The 19575-nt window shown below is 39.3% G+C and overlaps 1 protein-coding gene and 1 long non-coding RNA gene across 2 annotated transcripts in view; both read left to right on the forward strand.

Moving 5' to 3' along the window:
* Positions 1–13113: 13113 nt before the first annotated feature.
* On the forward strand, positions 13114–14473 carry LOC140233641 (uncharacterized). Its single transcript, XR_011901556.1, has 3 exons — positions 13114–13243; positions 13730–13836; positions 14407–14473. It is a non-coding gene; the product is annotated as an uncharacterized lncRNA (long non-coding RNA).
* A 2169-nt stretch (positions 14474–16642) lies between these two features.
* LOC140233734 (cell adhesion molecule CEACAM3-like) overlaps positions 16643–19575 on the forward strand; it is an 84918-nt gene continuing 81985 nt past the window's right edge. The window contains exons 1-3 of the mRNA XM_072313835.1: positions 16643–16706; positions 17456–17639; positions 18554–18705. Coding sequence (XP_072169936.1) covers positions 16643–16706; positions 17456–17639; positions 18554–18705 — 400 coding nt within the window. The remainder of the gene's footprint in view (positions 16707–17455; positions 17640–18553; positions 18706–19575) is intronic.

Below are 19575 nucleotides of genomic sequence, written 5' to 3' on the forward strand. Positions count from 1 at the left end.
CTATTTGTCCTTGTATGTTGGAAAGTTCAAAAGTTATAGAAATTAATGATTTTCCTCGCAAATCCAAGATGGCTGCCAATGACCCCCATGTGACACGATTTTCACTTGGATACAAAAAGAATCAATTAGACACCCTAAGGGATACAAAAAGGAGGGTGCACGGGACCCCCACCCCCCATTCCTACCAGACTGTTAAGAAAAAGAGGTTAGTTTACTCTTAGGAGATATGAGTTTGTCATGTATAGACTATACTTGGGAATATTTCTAGAGTAAACGACACTGGTTTTCCTCACATGTTTGGACTTTTCTTGTATGTAACTTGCTTTAATCATGTAAATAACTCTCTCAAACGATTCCTCATGCCATATTAACTCTGAATTACTGTTTTATTTGTCCCTGTATGTTGTGTAATTCAAAAGTTAAACTATTTAGGTATTTTTTGGTGAAAATGACACCAAAATTTGCATATTTTTAGGCTTTTCTTGTTTCAGACTTGATTTAATCACGTAAATAACCATTGCAATCGATTTCTCGTGTCACGTTTACCCTGAAGAAATGCTTTCTTTATAATTTTATGCTGTGTAGTTCAAAAGTTAGGGAAGATAATGATTTTCTCTGAAAATCCAAGATGGCTGCCAAGATGGCCGCCAATGACCCCCATGGGACACGATTCTTTTCTTGGGAACAAAAAAAAATTCATTAACTAGACACCCTAAGGGTTACAAAAAAAGTAAGTTAAAAAATGTGTTCGGGGGTGCATGGGGACTCCCCATTCCTACCAGACTAATTGACTGTAGATGAGACACTCATGCAATACACTATAGCAACCTCGTTCAATTTTCATGTTTAAACTAGAGGAAGGGATACAAACGCACCCTTAACATCAAGACGGTAATGTTTTGCGTACTCATTGATGATAAGAGGAAATTGTGCATTACCTGTGTACCTGTTCGACCATCTTGTTTGAAATTGCTAGATTTTGTTCATCAACAAATGATGAGAAAAAATAGTGAAACAAAACAATAAGAAAAAAGCAAGAACACAAACAAACAAGATGTATATTGGGCCTGGTCGTGATAACTCGAAAGATATTGATGAAGCAGCGCAGGCTAAAAGAGGACGCACAATGGATAATGCGTGATAAGAAGATGTTACTACTTATTGCGATTGAGACGACATAACTTATAATAATATATAAGCATAATATCAACAACAATGATAATGACAATAATAATTTTTATGATGATGATGATAATAATAATAATAATAATAAAAGCAACAAAAACGACAACATCATTAACAATAACATGCATGTTCTGAATACAGGTTTGTTGTTAAGCATGTAGACAAGGTCCATTCACTTCTGAATGGTAAGACAAAAGGAAATATAGTACTAAGTAAAACACAAGAAGGGAATATGGAAAAGAGGAAGCATGGCAACAAGAGGTTTAACGAGGGTGGTAGGGTGACAACTAATGTAACAGAATAAGACCGGAATTTTGCGAGCAGAGGTGTGGCATGAGTGGGAGAGATAATACCGACATTGCGTACTGATTCACAGGTATAGTCGACACTGAAAAGGCGACGTTGCCAGGGGTAGTGCTTGTTGATCGTTCATGGGTCATTCTTTTTATTTTTATTTTCATTTCAAAAGCGTGCGTGTCAGGCCTCCTGTGAATTCTATTTGTACAATTCTCATTGTTACTCTTTTCAGATTAAGTATTACTCTTATTTTTTCTCTAATTCCGGTACCTTCGTTTATCATAAAATCAAGCTCATTAGTGTAACGTTCTGTATGTGAATAAGATATAAATTCATTGGCTTATATCAGTATTCTTTGATAGTACATGTTTTGAAGAGACTGTGTGATGTATGCGCGTAGTGGATTGTGACGTCAATTTTACTCGCGCGCCTTCTGCAAAGTCCAACCAATCGTATCCCCTGTTACAGCGCTGACGTATTGTTGCCATGCGTTACATGAGTTATGTGCTTTCAATCTATTTAGTACAGCGTATCATATACGTAGTCATTATTACCACCGCAAAAAGGGAGGAGGTTATGTTTTCGTTACCGTTGGGTTGGTTTGTTAGTTTGTCCGTGTGCAAAATAACTCCTCTTTCAGCACAGGACTATATTATCAAACAGGCTACTCAGTTAAAGAGAGCCTCTATATTCGAGAACTGAATCGCATCGCCATTCGTTCTTCCCATGAACTGTAAGGAACTGGAATTCCCTGTCGTCAGAAATTGTTTCAGCGCCATCTGTGGGATCATTTCGAAACCGTCTAACGGTTGATCACAGTGGCTAGTATTTTCGTCAAATTTTCTATGTGCTTGTAAATATCTGTAAATAAATTGTATTATAATGTAAATAGCACCAGTCTGCAAGAATCTTCAGTCTATTGAAGGAGGCAGACTTAATCAGAAGAAGAAGAAGAAACTCAAAAAGTAGTTAAAGGTGCATGGTCCCGGTGTTTTAGTCAAATGCGTACGCGGGCGCACGGCGCAAGTTTCCTATATAGAGACCTACGCTATCGACCCCTCTTTAGTGCTTACGCTTTGGCCCACTTCCCCGAGTCCGAAGAAGTCCGATCCACTGTAGTCAGTGGTCCGATCACAGTTCGGCTCATGATTCGGCTGAGGGGGATGACAGCTTTAGCAAACTTCTTTTGTGATGTCATAATGACAAGCACATAATTATGCACGCACCCTGGCATTACCGCCCTACAGACAGCGCGATGCGCAGAGAAGACAACGAAGGCAACGTTACTTTTAAAGGGGCATAGTCCCGTAGTGTAGAGGGCGCTGATGATGATACTGCCGATCACCGTTAGCATTGATACGAAGATAACCGAAGTTGAGCTGTCATCAAGAGTAAAGTGCATAGGTGTCGCTAAGTAACGTTGCCTTCGTTGTCTTAGAACTCTGCGCATCGCTTACCGACCGAATCCAGGCAAGCGGGAAGCTGATTGGTGGAGGAAAGACAGTCACATGTGATATTAACAGCAGCAGACAAACGAACATCTCCATTCGCGGACTTGCATTTCCTATGATTGCCGAAATTCGTCTCCACCAATCAGATGTTGTGATATCTAGCTGCTCTATTGCGTCAAAGGAAGAAGGCGGAGCTCCGGGACGGTCTACTCTTGATGGGATTGGTCATCATGTTCCACACCCACCAACCACTCGTCACGTGGTCGTGTTGTTCCTGATAGAGGAATACAGATTTTTTTTTTTTTTTTTTTAATTCGGCACGTTTGATGAATGATATATTGCGGGAGCAAGACAACGTGAGCACGACACCATTATAGAAAACTAGAGAAGCACTCTGAGAGCGCAGACCTCCGCCAAGCATGCATCTCATTTTCCACCACCAATCTTGTTCTTCCGTTAGAGCTGATATCAGTAATAATTCCACCCAGGCTTTCTTATAGCATTGTGTGCTGTAAGTCGCCCGATTTCCCAATATATTGTAGAATGTGAAAGCCTTTGTTACGTCATAAACCCTGAGCTGCACGGCGCGCCTCGCCCTAGCAATTTAGTGCGCGCATGCAAACCTGACATACGCGCAGCCTGAACTCCCAAGTTCATTGACCCTACATGCAAAAATATCTAAAATCCTTCATAAATTCGCCCTCCCCAAATTTTCGGATCACTACCAAAAGTTAATCGTTTGTTACTTGTGTCATTCTCAAGCTTTCCTGCAAGTTTCATCCCAATCCGTTCACTACTTTTTGAGATATTTTGCACAAAGACAAACTAACGAATAAACAAACTAGAGCGGCACTCTGAGAGTGCAGACCTCCGCCAAGCATGCAAATCATTTTTACCGCTTCCGTAGAGATATCAGTGATTTCCACCCATACGTACTGCATTGTGTGCTGAAAGTTACCAGATTTCTCAATATAGAAACCTTTGTTACGTCATAAACCATCAGCTGCACGGCGCGCCTCACCCCAGCAGAAACTAGAGCACGCACTTTAGTGCGCGCAGGCAAACCTCAAATACGCGCAGCCTGAACTCCCAAGTTCATTGACCCTACCTGCCAAAATGTCGAAAATCCTTCATAAATTCCCCCAAAATTCTTGGATCACTGCTAAAAGGTAATTATTTGGTACTTGTATCATTCTCAACATTTCCTGCAAGTTTCATCCCAATCTGTTCACTATTTTTTGAGTTATTTTGCACACAGACAAACTAACTAACAAACTAACGGTAACGAAAACATAACCTCCTCCCTTGGCGGAGGTAACAAACCAACGGTAACGAAAACATAACCTCCTCCCTTGGCGGAGGTAATAAGTACCCGTGTAATTATTTGGATATGAAAACAAACTAGAGAAGCACTCTGAGAGCGCAGACCTCCGCCAAGCATGCAAATCATTTTCACCACTGATCTTGTTCTTCCGTAAAGATGTCAGTGATTTCCACCCATACGTACTGCAATGTGTCATAAGAAGAAGAAGAAGATTGTGTGTTGAAAGTTGCCTGATTTCCCAATATAGAAGCCTTTGTTACGTCATAAACCCTCAGCTGCACGGCGCGCCTCACTCCAGCAGAAACTAGAGCACGCACTTTAGTGCGCGCAGGCAAACATCAAATACGCGCAGCCTGAACTCCCAAGTTCATTGACCCTACCTGTTAGAATGTCAAAAATCCTTCATAAATTCCCCAATAATTCTCGGATCACAGCCAAAAGTTAATCGTTTGGACAGGTACTTGCGTCATTCTCAACCTTTCCTGCAAGTTTCATCCCAACCCGTTCACTACTTTTTGAGTTATTTTGCACACAGACAAACTAACTGACTAACGAACGAACTAACGGTAACGAAAACATAACCTCCTCCCTTGGCGGAGGTAATTAAATGAAATGAACTCAACTCGTAACTGAAAACGTTTGTGTTATAATACTTCCAACAGGTGCCTAACATGCTTCCAATCAGGGCCGGGCTCCATTATGTCAGACATTTTCACATCAAGCATCAACAAAATTGAATGTCATTACAGTCAACCAATAAAAATCTATACCAGGTATTTTATGGTTAACATTATACATGTCAGTTAAATGTCAATTAATTATCACAGTGCTACGAGTTAACAAGGACAAGCCTTGGATATGAAAACAAATAAATGAAATGAACTCAAATGAAATATAGGATCTTGTATATGAAGTTGCATTCAGCACAGCGTAACCAGGTATTTTGTGGTTAACATTATACATGTCAATTAAATGTCAATTGATTATCACAGTGCTACGAGTTAACATGGAAAAGCCTTTCATGATGTGATAGCCAATTCCTAGAAATTGATCCAGGAATCATCCTTAAAGGGAAGATAAACCCCAAGAACAATGTGGATTGAGTGAAAGCAGCAACATTAATAGAAGACATCAGTGAAAGTTTGAAGAAAATCGGACAATCGATGCAAAAGTTATGAATTTTTAAAGTTTTGATGTTGGAACCGCTGGATGAGGAGACTACTAGAGGTTATGACGTATGAGTGGACAACAATACCAAGAAAATATAAAGAAAATTCTGCAAAAATCCATTTTTCATGAAAATTACAAATTCCATCAACTTGATATTGATATATGTTAAGGGTAGCAATTATTCCCCCTGCTTTCTGAAAGCGGTTGGTCCATTGTTTTTTCATAATTCTAGAAAAGTGAATTTTTGTTGAATTTCCTTTATATTTTCTTTGTATTGTTGTCCACTCATACGTCATATCCTCTAGTAGTCTCCTCATCCAGCGGTTCCAACACCAAAACTTTAAAAATTCATAACTTTTGCATCGATTGTCCGATTTTCCTGAAACTTTCACTGATGTGTTCTACTAATGTTGCTGCTTTCACTCAATTCACATTGTTCTTTGGGTTTACCTTCCCTTTAATGTGATCTCCGTTGAGAAAACCCATCCGTCTAGAAATCTTTAAGTGGCTTCGGTTTTCATGTTGACAATGTAGTGCATTTTGTCCAATATGACTGTGATTAGATTTTCTTTCGATGAACTCTTGTAGGCAAAAGCGATAAACTCTTAAAATCATTTATATTCTACATTCCCATTGATGAAATGTTGGACACACAACATTTCATCTCTTCTTGCGTCTTCTTCTTCTTGGCAATTTTATTAAAGCTCACCATTTAGCACGACTGCGACAAGCTACAAAAGATGGTATATAATTTGCCTCGTAGCTTCAGCGACTACGTCATGTATCACAAAGTCACGCACTGATTATGCTGATCCTTTGATACGTCGTGACAGTTATTAATCAACGGAGAGCGGTTTTTTTTTCCTTCTTTTTTTTTTCTTCTTTTCCACTAGAACTCAGTGTGGTTGACGTATATGCATGGTCAGTGTTTGATGTGTATGAAGAGATTGTGCTGAGGACTCGCTTTCCTCAGATTGGTGGAAATCCCTTTGGAAATGTTGGTCATGCAAACAGCTGACGAACAGTTTTCCTGCCAATGTTTACTGGGTATCGTGCAAGTTGATTTTCGCATCATTATGCGTTGCATGTAGAAGAGCACAATACTATTGCTGTAGTTATTGCACGACACGAAAATACTGTTCGAACACTAGTAATGTAACTCAACTGTGTCACATCACAGTTACGTTAAGGCGTGGCAGCGTGTATTAACAATGGGGATGATATCGGCCGTAGCGTTTCACATCTCTCTTCCCTTCGTAACGCTCTTTGGTGTTATCTCGATTTACATCATCCACACGAGAGAGGGTGTTTTCGAAGGAGCACAGAAGTTTCTCTACCAAACTTTGTGCCTGGTGGACCTGGTGAGCGGCATCGTGAGATGCATTCTTCACGTCATCCTGGGTCTGAACGATGGGACGTGGCCGTATGAACAGAAGTACTCTTGCCAGCTCATGAACATCACTGGATACATGCTTCTAGGCGCTTCTCTCTACATTATCGTCCTAATAAGTCTTGAGCGCTACATCGCAGTTGTGCGACCTCTTCATCATGCTACCATGGTAACGCCGTCCAGAGTCAAAATGGCCGTTATAAGCGTCTTACTTTATATGTTTTCCTCAACCGTTTTCTTTGTTTTGAATGTCTGTGATTCGCGAATTATGGTGGACGAATTTTGTCGCAACTATACTTCATCTGCCCACTATCACTACCGACGCTCGGACAAGATTTGTCTTCTTGCCTTTTATAACATCACTGCAATTCCACTAGTAAGTAGTATAGCCTGTGACGTGCATGTACTTATGATCACCTATAGGCAAGCAAAGCGAGTCCGCCTTCTTGTTGGAGCAGCCCCGGTCCACAACGGTAACCGTAACAACGAGCTTGTTCCTCTACCACCAATCAAGGGATCAAACGTGAAGGGCGTGGCAACAATCCTCCTGGTTACCTTTACCAATGGTCTTTCGGCCGTAGCTTTTTACGTCCCGTTTAATGGGAAATACATTTATGGACTGAACATTCCTACATGGGCCTTGGAGCTCTCATTCTTGTTATCTTTAACGAGTAGCCTAACAAACACGCTGGTTTACATTCGCACGAACAGATCATTTCGCAAAGCATTTCTTCGCATCTTACGCTTGAATTGCCGTGATTAAGTTTTATACGGTAGCTGCAACTATACACACGCTCCATCAGCTAGGAATTTTCTTTATACAATCAGAGGAGTTTTTTCTCGATTGATTACATCAACGCGTCTGAAAACTTTGAAATAGGACTGATTATTATTTCTTTGTTCCTTTTCAACAATAATGATAGGAAGTTGTAAATTGCAGTTTGTGAATAACTGTGGCAGAAAACTTGTTCGTGAATAGTTTAAATGTTGTAGAGATAACGACTGCGTTTATATCTTCAATGTAAATCTAGAACGTTATGCAAATAACTGAGTCCGGTATACATATTTTGTTCATGGGCAGCTTAAAGGTAGGGGATACCTTTTACAGACCTCCCAAAATGCAGCAAAACATTAAATATGAACCTCAGGGGACTTGTTTAGGCCACTGTTGAGAAATTTGGAAGTCAACAGTTATCTACAATTTGAATAATGCACAAAACTCAACTACTCAGTAGTTCTGTGTGTCAGCCACACTTCAGCCTTTTTGTTGCAGTCTTCTGCATTTTTTATCTATAAACACAAATCTAGAAGTAAGAGCTGATGAATAACATATACAGTGTGTGGCAAGAATGTATATAGAAATGTTTGTAAGTTTTGATGAACTTTCTTCACAAAATATACATGATGGACACACATGCAGTGCATGGGTCTGCAAAGGTATAGCCTAGTAATGTACTGGAATTTACGGTAAGCCCCGAAAAAAATTCAATTCAAAATCTAACGGTCAATAAAAATGTACTAAATGTTACCTTCCACTTTCAATACTTTATGGGAGTTTCTAAAATGACACTCTCTTCAACATACCACTGTATTTATACAACTCTTTATTTTAGGCATGCAAATGGGATTCCCTACCTTTAAAAATGATAAAGTGAGTTGAGGTTTGTTAATCCAAAAAACGAAATAAAGCTCGTAATTCCGAAAGTTGGTTTATATGCACTTTTTTCCCGTTTTCCCATTAATGAAACTTTTTTCATTCACAGATCAACAGACCTTCAGAATAGCGAGCTGTATGCCCCATACTTCTTTTTCGGATTACGAAGCTTCGAAATACACCACATTGTATAGGTTTTCATTTTCAGAATGACGAACTTTATTTTACACTTTCAAATCAAAGATCCTATTGAATAATGAACATCACCCAGTTAAGAAATCCCCAACTGCAGCATCATTTAAAGAAATATTCATTCCGCTGTAATGAAAACAGAATGAGAGAAGAAGATCGCGGAAAGTTTGGGGGAAATTGGGCAAAAATACGGACTGATAATTCTTATTGCATCCTGGACAAAATAACAAAATGAGTCATTGGTTATTGACACTTAAAGGGATGGTACAGTATTTGTGGAGATAAGAATTGGGCTTTTAACCTTTTGCGAGATACAAAGAAAATACTTATGATATAGTACAGAGCATGCCATGTTAAGAGGAATTCAAAGTTTATGTGATGAAAGTCGGGTCTGGAATGACTGAAACATCCCAAAACAAAGTAAAACAAAGCGATCGTAATAAAGTGTTTTTCATAGGAGGTTTCTCATTATTTCACCAAAAAATGCTAGAAACCTGAAATTAGGTCTCAACCAAAACTGTATGATCCCTTTAAATACGCAAAATTACGTAATACGTATCCAGGAAAATACGGAATTAGTATAGTTGATTAACACTGTAAGCAATCAGAAACGTTTGTAACAAATAAAGACAGAAATGTAATACAGTGTGTGTGTAAGACAGAAATGTAATACAGTGTGTGTGTACTGCGTGCAGTGCATGGGGAAATGTACGGTGATTAATTAATTTTGTGTGATTGTTTTTTTTTTTTTTTACGGTGATTAATTAATTTTATGTGATTGTTGTCAACCTCACAAAGCTGTTGTAAATATAGCTATATTTGTTCATTGTAAGTATTCGTAAGTGTGTAATTACCTGCCATGTGTCCAGAATAGGACCATGGACCTGCATGAAATGTTATGTCAACATGTCCTTTGTTTTTACTTTTCAATAACGACATGATTACAACAAATTGCCGTTACAATTCTAACAGTCACTACTTTTAGATTTATCAGGCCTACTCTTTATCTTCACCTCCTATTCATGTTGCTTTGTTTACCATAAAGACAAGCTCATGAATTACTGCAGTATGTAGTTAGGGCATTTTAGAAAATTTCAGGACCATCTGTGAAAAACCTGTTTACCAATAGCTTTCTTCACCAGTGTGTTCATAAAGGTGTCTACTAACACCTCTCAATTAGTTCCAACCCAAATCCTTGTGGAAAATTCTGGGGAGCCAATCAAAGTTGGGCATCCGGAGGGGCGGGGCAAAAATTGAAAAAATATATATTTTTCCCAAAATAGGCGTGTGAGATGTCTAACTAGAGGTTTCTAGGGGTGCTGAATCGATTCCAACCATTAGTTTTGAGTAAAAACTACTATTTGACGGTAAAATAGGCCACGCCTCCTTTTTGCCCCCGCCGAAATACGTAAATATTGGTATTTTTATACATATCTCATTGGGTTGATGGGTTTTTAGGGTGCACTGAAAACATTTATGTGCGATGGGAAGTAGTCGTTCCCATTCCTCTTATATCCATTACACCAAATATAATCCTATTTCTGCTGTAAATACTTATTAAATGTTTGATTCTCAATGAGTTCGAACCAACATCCGTGTGGAAAAAAACTGGGGGGGGGGGGGACCAGTTAAACCTAGGCAACAAAGGAGGGGGGGGGTCAAACAATGGGAAAATATTTTTTCCATTGTTTAATAGTGAGTGAGATGTCTAATACGGGGTTTCTGGAGGTGCTGAATTGATTCGAAACATTAGTTTTGAGTAAAAACTACTACCTGATCATTAAAATAGGCCATGCCTACTTCTTGCACCCGCCGAATAATGTATTAGTGGTGTTTTTCACGTATCTCAATGAGTTTGTAATTATAGTGAGTTCTTTAGAATGCTGAATTGAGGTCTATCATTGAATTTGAGCTATACCCACTCTGAAAACAATGTGCAAAACACTGCAACATAACTGTGCAATTGAAAGTAGTCGTTCCCACTTCTCTTACTTCCATTATGCCCCATTATAATCCTACAGAAATGTAACTCAATATTAAAACCTTGGTACTTTACCCTACTCCCCGACATCTCCCTCACTGCTCTCATCAGCTGTTTGGTTGATATTCTGGCAAGAGTTACCATGACATGTGCCGCAATTAGAAAAATACTGGACTCCTTGCTTTTTACAACAGCACCTAAGTGTGCTACAGTCCCCTCACAGTTGCAGCTGACAGGACATCTTCAGCAAGCGGGCTGCTGCTGGGAGCATCAAACTTGAGAAACTGCCCCTGACAACAGAAGCTGCAGCGCAGCATTCTCTACGAGCTTATCTCCAAACCAGAGATTGGCTAATGTTGCAAACTCCATCATTGGAGATCTTGGAGTACGGATGGAAGCTCAGTGACCAAGGTTACGCACCGGTCCCTTCAACAGACCCCATCGCAAAGGACTATCTTCTGAAGTTTGTCAGCTACAACTGTGAGGGGACTGTAGCACACTTAGGTGCTGTTGTAAAAAGCAAGGAGTCAAGTATTTTTCTGCTTGCGGCACTTGACGTGGTAACTCTTGCCAGAATATCAACCAAACAGCTGATGAGAGCAGTGAGGGAGATGTCGGGGAGTAGGGTAAAGTACCACTGTTTTGATATTGAGATACATTTCTGTTGGATTATAATGGGGCATAATGGAAGTAAGAGAAGTGGGAACGACTACTTCCAATTGCACACTTATGTTGCATTGTTTTGCACACTGTTTTTAGAGTGGGTATAGCTCAAATTCAATGATAGACCTCAATTCAGCATTCTTATAAGGAACTCACTATAATTTTAAACTCGTTGAGATACGTACAAAATGCCAATAATACATGATTTGGCGGGTGCAAAAAGTAGGCGTGGCCTATTTTAATGGTCAGGTAGCAGGCCCTAGTTTTTACTCAAAACTAATGTGCAGAATCCATTCAGCACCCCCAGAAACCGCTAATTAGGCATCTCAGATGTTAATACTGAAAAAATCCCATTGTTCGACCCCCCCCCCCCCTTTGTTGCCTATGGTTTATCCGTCCCCCCCCCCATTTTTTTCCACACGGATGTTGGTATATTTAGTATAATGGATGTAAGAGAAATGGGAACGACTGCTTCCCATCGCACATAAATGTTTTCAGTTCACCCTAAAAACCCACTATATCAACCCAATGAGATATGTATAAAAATACCAATATTTACGTATTTCGGCGGGGGCAAAAAGGAGGCGTGGTCTATTTTACTGTAAAATAGTAATTTTTACTCAAAACTAATGGTTGGAATCGATTCAGCACCCCCAGAAACCCATAGTTAGACATCTCACACGCCTATATTGGGAAAAATATATATTTTTCAATTTTTGCCCCGCCCCCCTCCGGATGCCCAACTTTGATTGGCTCCCCAGAATTTTCCACAAGGATTTGGTTTGGAACTAATTGAGAGGTGTTAGTAGACACCTTTATGAACACACTGGTGAAGAAAGCTATTGGTAAGCAATTTTTTCACAGATGGTCCAGAAATTTTCTAAAATGCCCTAACTAAGTATGCGAAATGTTCTGTATGTGAACAAGATACGTTCTTCATATCGATGCTCCTTGATCCTACACTGTCTTGAAACTGTACGTAACAAACTGTGTGATACGCGCGTCAAGGATTGTGATGTCAAACTTAGTCGCGCGCCTTTCCTGCAAAGTCCAACCAATCGTATCCCCCGTTACAGCACTGACGCCTTGTTGCCATGCGCTACCATGTGTTATGGGCTCCTAAAAGAAGTTACAGCGCATACTACGTGGTCATTATCTTCATACTGCTTCTTTGTAGTTGACGGATGATCTTCATCTAGCGATCTTGCTATTTGCTTGATTTCTTAACTTCTGGGACTTTGACTTTTACGTCGATCGAGTTCATATTGGTGTAATTACCTTGACTAACATCAATAGGTGATTAAGGTAAGATTTGAGAAGATTTTTGTAATGACGTAGCGGCGAGTTTCACAACATGTCATCAACATTGATTGTTACGAAAAACCATAGGAAGATTAACTTCAAAAAAAAAAAAAAAAAAAAAAAAAACGGCTTTCCTTCGACGACCACAAGCAGCATTGCACAGCAAAGCGGCCAATTCTTGTTGCATGTCTACACACCATGACGACTAGAAACTATGAGGTGAATGGTTGTTTCGATTACAACTTTTTTGTGACCCTTTTCCCCCTTTATGGCAAAATTTATAATCACTTTACTTTGACCGCAATCAGATGCGTGACTATATATATGAGGTATTCTTGCATGTAGAGCATTTTCCCTTCCTTCGTGTAGATGGCTTCGAATGGAATTATGATTCCAAAGCCATTAAAGGCCCTCCCTGGTATCGAAATCGACTGTGGTTCCATGCCCAAGACTCCGGCCTTCCTGCTCAGAGACCCCGCCACATCTCGGCGAAACCCGCAATTAGTGCTGAGACCTCTGGGAGCGGTAAAGAAGAAGGAGTCGGATGGTGACCGCAGCGTACGGGGAGAGAGGGTCAAATCGACCAAGGGTGGCAAGAAGAAGAGCAGACGCCACAACAAAGAGAGGATCTCAAGTGAGCCGCTGTACTTATCGTTTGTCAAAGGAAAAATACTTTCACAGTTTAATGGGAAATATGGTCTTAAGATAATTTGGAATTTATTATTCCTCTTCACATCTTATGGTTACGTCATTATCCTTAACCCACTGATTTTTTTGCCACAAATGTACTGTCACCCAACGTTTTTTTTTTTTCTTTTTTTAAGGGAATTACAGGGTTAAGGGACGATACACCTTATGATACATAATTTCACCTATATCGAAGTCTCTATACCCCTTTAATACAGTAGGAGACTTGTTTTTATTATGCTTTTGTTCTACTTAACACAAATGAATTTCGCAAGCCTTTTTTTTTAATGGGGTTGGGGCATAGGTGGTCATTTTGTGGAAGGTGATATTCTAACAAATATTATTGGGTATAATCTTTTCTTCTCAAGTTAAATAGGATAGAAAAAGGTCATAATCGATGCTAATCATGTTGCTTTCCCTGTTATTTCTGAAGATGATGTGGCATCTTCTTTGGGAAGCATCGTACCAACTTGCTCTAAATCAGAAAGAATTCCGCAAAGCTTCGGTAGATCCAACTATTCTGTGCTTGGACAGATAAAGGTAATTCTAACAGTTATCGTAAAAATTGTAAAAAAAAAAAAAAACGATCATAATATGTGCCACGAAGTTATAAGCATTACGGCGGTGCCTTTTTTTTTTCAAGAAATAAACAAACAGGCTCATGCATCAAAAGGGAATAAACAGTGGTCATTAAAACTAAGGAATGCGTTTGATAACATTTTATTTTTTCCTTTTGGCAGGTTTTATCCAAACCTTATGAGTACTCTCTCCTGCTATCTCCCTATCTCTCTGTCTCTCTCTTTTGTCGATTCTCTTTGTATATAAATGTACGTCCCCTATTTATTAGGATATCTTTCCATATCATCCCTTCGTTGTTCTTAATTTCCGACATTCCCGCTTTCTTCCCTTTTCATTTTTTTTTCTCTTCCACTCTGTTATCAACTTATTGCGAGTAGTCCTACACCATCTTTTTCCATTGTCAGTAATTTGTGTTTCCGACGGAAAGCAATGTACACAATAATATCAGTGTTGTTTTAAGTTCTTTTTTCTTCATCTCCTACTCCTCCACATCACTCTTCATATTTGTTCTCTTACCCTCTTTTTTCACAGCCTTCGTCTCAACCTCCAGCAAAGGTCAACAAACTTTTGCCCCATACTGAGGGTGACAGAGACGAAGGCAAGACCTGCGCCGAATCGTTGGCGGAGATCGAGAAATCTTACCAGGACTTCATGCACTCCATCAAATCAACACAACGGAGAACATCCGAGACATGTGGGCCAGCGAGGAGCTCCGAGACTTCTATCCCTAGCAACCCGGTCGAGGCGACTCGGGAGGATGACAAATCTTTGCGCGGGAATCAAAAGAGACACGAACTTTTGTCGGAACGTGTGAGGGCGTTTGCCGACCGAATCCAGGCAAGCGGGAAGCTGATTGGTGGAGGAAAGACAGTCACATGTGATACTAACAGCAGCAGACAAACAAACATCTCCACTCTCGGACTTGCATTCCCTATGAACGCCGATACTCGTCTCCACCAATCGGACGTTGAGATGTCTTCCTCCTCTGTTGCGTCAAAGGAAAAAGACGGAGCGCATGGACGGTCCGCTCTTGATGGGAGTGGTTGTCTTATGCCACACCCACCTACAAGTCGTCACGTGGTCGTGTCGTTCCTTGTAGAGCAATACAGAAAGAGGAAATTCAAGTATGGAACACTAGCACTGCGTAGGAAAAGACTACCACACTGACAACCTGTTCAAATCACGTTTTATAGTGTGTGTTGCCATAATAAAATACCCCTAAAATACTCATACCAGGAGTTTTCTGTCTGTTACTTTTTTATGTGTTTGCTTCATTTTTTTTTTTTTTTTTTTCATCTGAGAAGCTGGCTAGGCCACAAGAGAGTTAAGAGAATGACGCTGATGCATGTGTTCATTTTACAAACTCACCCAGCAGAGTATATTTATCTCCCCTTTTCTCCTCTTTCTCTCCCTCTATCTATCGTCACTATATATCATCAATATCATCATCATTGTCATTTTCGTTGTTCTTATTGTTATCTTATCATTTCAATGTTGTATAGGATTACCCAGCCAATTTCAAATTTTCTCAAATAAACTGAACTTTTTGAGCAATATTGATTTAGTTCGAAATGCGATTGCGGCGAAAAACAAAATTAGAGCTAAAAAAATCGACTTGTTGGAATTCAAAATCAAGAACTCAGTGAATTAATTGCAATCAATTTTTCTGTAATATGTAGTAACTATAATACAAACATATAATATAAGATTTTATCGTGAAACAGGTTAAGCATCATCTTTTAATATTTTTAAAGTCTGTCATCAGATAGAGCAAAATAAAAACTGCAGTTTTCAGTGCTACTGAGCATGACAAAATTAACAAGGAATTATCTTGAAATTATGATTAAACGCATATATCCAGTATGCTGTTGTACTTCCTTTGATTTTTAGCAGCTTGAAAACAAAATACATCAAATTAACAAGAATGGGGTTTTTGCGATCATAGTCTTCGTATCATTGCATTGCATTGCATTTTGTCATAGTTTGACACCTGTTTCGTCACCTGTTCCTTGTCCCCCAAAGATGTACATTGTTGAACTAATGATTCGTACATAGTCATGTTTTCACCGTATGTACGCCGCCAATCATAATTAAATCTAAGAAATAAGTGAAGTGATTAACATTATATGAAAGCAAAAGAATGTTAAAGCAGAGGGTTAAAGATTGGGAAATTTGTCGTCCCTCAAATTGTACTACATTTCCAGCTAGTGGCGTTTATTGTGGGTTGTGAATTCTACTGGTTCCTACTCAGTGTCCTTCCCTGTCGATCACTGGTCGACGTCAGTCGTACGGAATACTTTTAGCAGCTGTAATAATTTATTGTGAGAGACAGTGCGAGCTCTTTATGTTTTCTGAGACTCAACTTTACACTCAGCCACTAAGTCACTCTCCGGTGTCATAAACGTGATAAATGTGGGACGTCGTGTATACGCATCAAACCATTAATCATTAATTTTTTTACAAGCAACTCATTGATAAGGATTCAGGATTGAACTGAACTAGGTTCAAAGTGCGAGTGAGATCTGCTAATGTGTTTGTACTAACCTTCTAAACATCAAAGAACATTTGATTAATACCCTCCGCGACTTTCTCATTCGAGTTGTATCGTTTCTTGCAAAGAGGAGGGATTTTGCCTTGAGAAACCCTGGCTACGACCCAGGCAAGCTCAAGAAGGGATTTGGGATTTACTTACTATTTTAGTGTTAATAACGTGCATGGGATGAAGAGTCTGCTTGGACCTCGAACGAATCAATGCTATTTCACAACCATGGATTTTCTATCAGCGAGATACAAAATGTACCTCAATTATTTTCTGTCATTACTTGTTGCGGGTAAGTTTTTCGACATACTGCAGATGACTTCTGTGTTGGGATTTTCGTGCATTTGACACTGTGATCAGGTGCAGAAAGCCTCAAGTAGATTAGTCTATTGCACATTGGCGCCTGTTATTCATGCAAGTTCTATGGTGTTGAACCTACTGTTGTGATAACACAAAGGGGGTTCGTATATCTTGCCGTGTTTTTCGTGCACTTGACACTGTGATCAGGTGCAGAAAGCCTCAAGTAGAAGTCTATTGCATACTGACGCCTGTTATTCGTACAAATGTTCTATGGTGTAGCACCTACCCTTGTGATACCACAAAGGGGCTTCTACTCCCTTCTAGGGATATTGGTATCAGCTGACATTAGATCTAATAACCTCCTTACCTTGGCTCTTGCTTGGTTGGTATTACACTATATCTGTAGCACTGTGTGGTGTAGACAGAATGATCCGTCTGTCCGGAGGAATCTTTTTTTAATTATTGCGCTCTCCACGGTATAGAGTGGTTTCTGTGGAGCCAGACGCAGTCTCCGCAGAACATAACATACCTGATGACCAGATACAGACCGATCTTTCTGTCAATTTGTGGCGATATCATTCACAATCTTTGCTTTCTTTATCACGGAGGAGAGGAATTTTTATTAATGGTGTAATTAAATACCGAAAAGAAGAATTGATCATTAATCAAATGTGTTGTTTGTATCAGTCATACAATCATGCCTTTTTCCTGATCCTTTTCTTGTATGCTTTTTAACTGCAGGGATCAGCCTATTCAAAGGAATAAAAGGGAATGTAAGCACACCTGATGATGTCACCGTATTTGTAGGTGATAATGCAGAAATTCCTTGCATCTTTGATCAAAGTAGCCTAGTAGCGCTGTCATGGTACCGTGGGGTCCTGACCAATGACACCTCGAAACAAGTTTTGCGGCGCTTCAGGCAGAGGTGGGTATGAGTTTGAATACCAAACAGGGCTGTCACAGAGTGTCAAGCAGTTCATTCAGGCATTCTCATGCCTGAGGTAGAGGAAAATTAGTTGTCAAATATAGTACCAATATCCAATCAAAACTCAGCATTTTGGATAGTTACTCAGACTCTAAAATGCAATACATTTCGGAGTCTTCGGATAAATCTTAATGATCAGCAATATGAATATGAGTGGCCTTGAACCTTGAACCATGCAGGAACCATGAAGTAATAATCCCTTTCAGCAGCTAATTGGACCTAAATACCCATGTTGTGTGTCAGTGGTCAGTGAGAGGGGGCATGATGAACAAGTTAAGTGTAAATCTCACTAATGACAATAATGTACACTGAAAGTGACTGTGCATAGTGCCAGTAAAAGTGGCCCTGAAAGCTGTAAAGCAGTTTGTGTTGTTATGATGAAAAAAAAAAACTATTTTACGATGAAAGTGCAGGAGCCCCCCCCCCCCCCTTCCCAATTACATACCAAGTACAGGCACACATGGAACCCCCATTGCTATAGACATACTATTTGTATGTAAGTGTGGAAGGGATTTTGTCTGTTGCGTTATTGATCAATTTTTCCGATGTTATACATTACATTTTTTTTTTATCCTGTTAAGATAAATATAATTGTTCGTCCCTATCAAACATTTCCTGCACAGTGATTGTGGGGCCTATACATTGAATTACATTTACTGTAAAATCCAATGATCCAAAAGTGTTTGAGTGCTTTGTTTGTTTGTTTTTTGTTGATTTTGTTTGGGTTTTGTTTTGTTTTGTTATTTGTTTTGTTTTTTTTGTCGATGTCAAGCACATGTCGTGCCGGATCAAATTTATAAGGCCATTTTTGCCACATTTTGACAGAATTTCCATTTCGCTCTTTCGTGGCACAGATTTTTCCCTGGATCTGACTCGAGGTTTAACATGTCGGCCAACTTTTCACTGCTGCTCAATGACGCACAGTTGGAAGACAGCAGCTATTACACTTGCCAGGTTACACTCCATGGCACATTCCAATCATCCACAAACCTGATAGTCACTAAAGGTGAGTTGTCACTCGACTTTGCCGTAAAAATAATTGATTAATACTTGTTTGCATGTTTGATTGCATTTGGCAGTGTCTGCCACGATATGTTGTTAACTTATAACAAGCCTGCTATTTATATTAATATAATCATGTTTGTTAAACTAAATATCAACATGAAGAATTTTCCAAGCATATGCCTATGGAAGAGTTATAGATGATAGAACAGTTATCATTGGGATTTCATGAGCAAAAAATACACACATTTTTGTGCGATTTGGATCGCGACCCAAGTAAAACTTCTGGTCCCAAAATTATCGCCTTTAAAGTCTATAGTACAAAATTCGCTTATAACGAACACGGTTATAGCAAAATTTTCATTATAAGGAAGTCTTTTCCGAGGGCTCTTGGCAAAGAAAAACAAAAGAAAAATAAATGTGCTCCGTTATAACATTTATAGCATCTCTGCACATGGGCGAACACTTCACATCACTGTGTGTTCGCTCTGTGTGTCCAGTACAGTTTCCCAGGGGGAATTGCATTATTGTAATACAATAATATGAAATTAAACAAGGTTCGTTTTATTGTTTCGAAGGTACTTCATTACAAAACACACAAATTCTGATACACCGAAATCTCCGTTAGGTCGAAAATGAAATAGAGTTTTGTTATTACGAACATTATGGCGTTATTCAAAAAGTTTGTTATCAATAAGGTTCGTTAATCCGACAAAGAAATTTCATTTCATTTCATTTCATTGTTTCTGTATGGTATAGTTTAATCAACGATGATCACTTCAGAAATATACACATGGTTCAAAATAATTCATGGCTGATTTTGCACATGAAAGGTAAGCAAGTCATTATGACAGAGAACGGAGACATGATAATA

The sequence above is a fragment of the Diadema setosum genome, chromosome 10 (genome assembly GCF_964275005.1).
Source record: "Diadema setosum chromosome 10, eeDiaSeto1, whole genome shotgun sequence".
In the NCBI taxonomy this organism is placed as follows: Eukaryota; Metazoa; Echinodermata; class Echinoidea; order Diadematoida; family Diadematidae; genus Diadema; species Diadema setosum.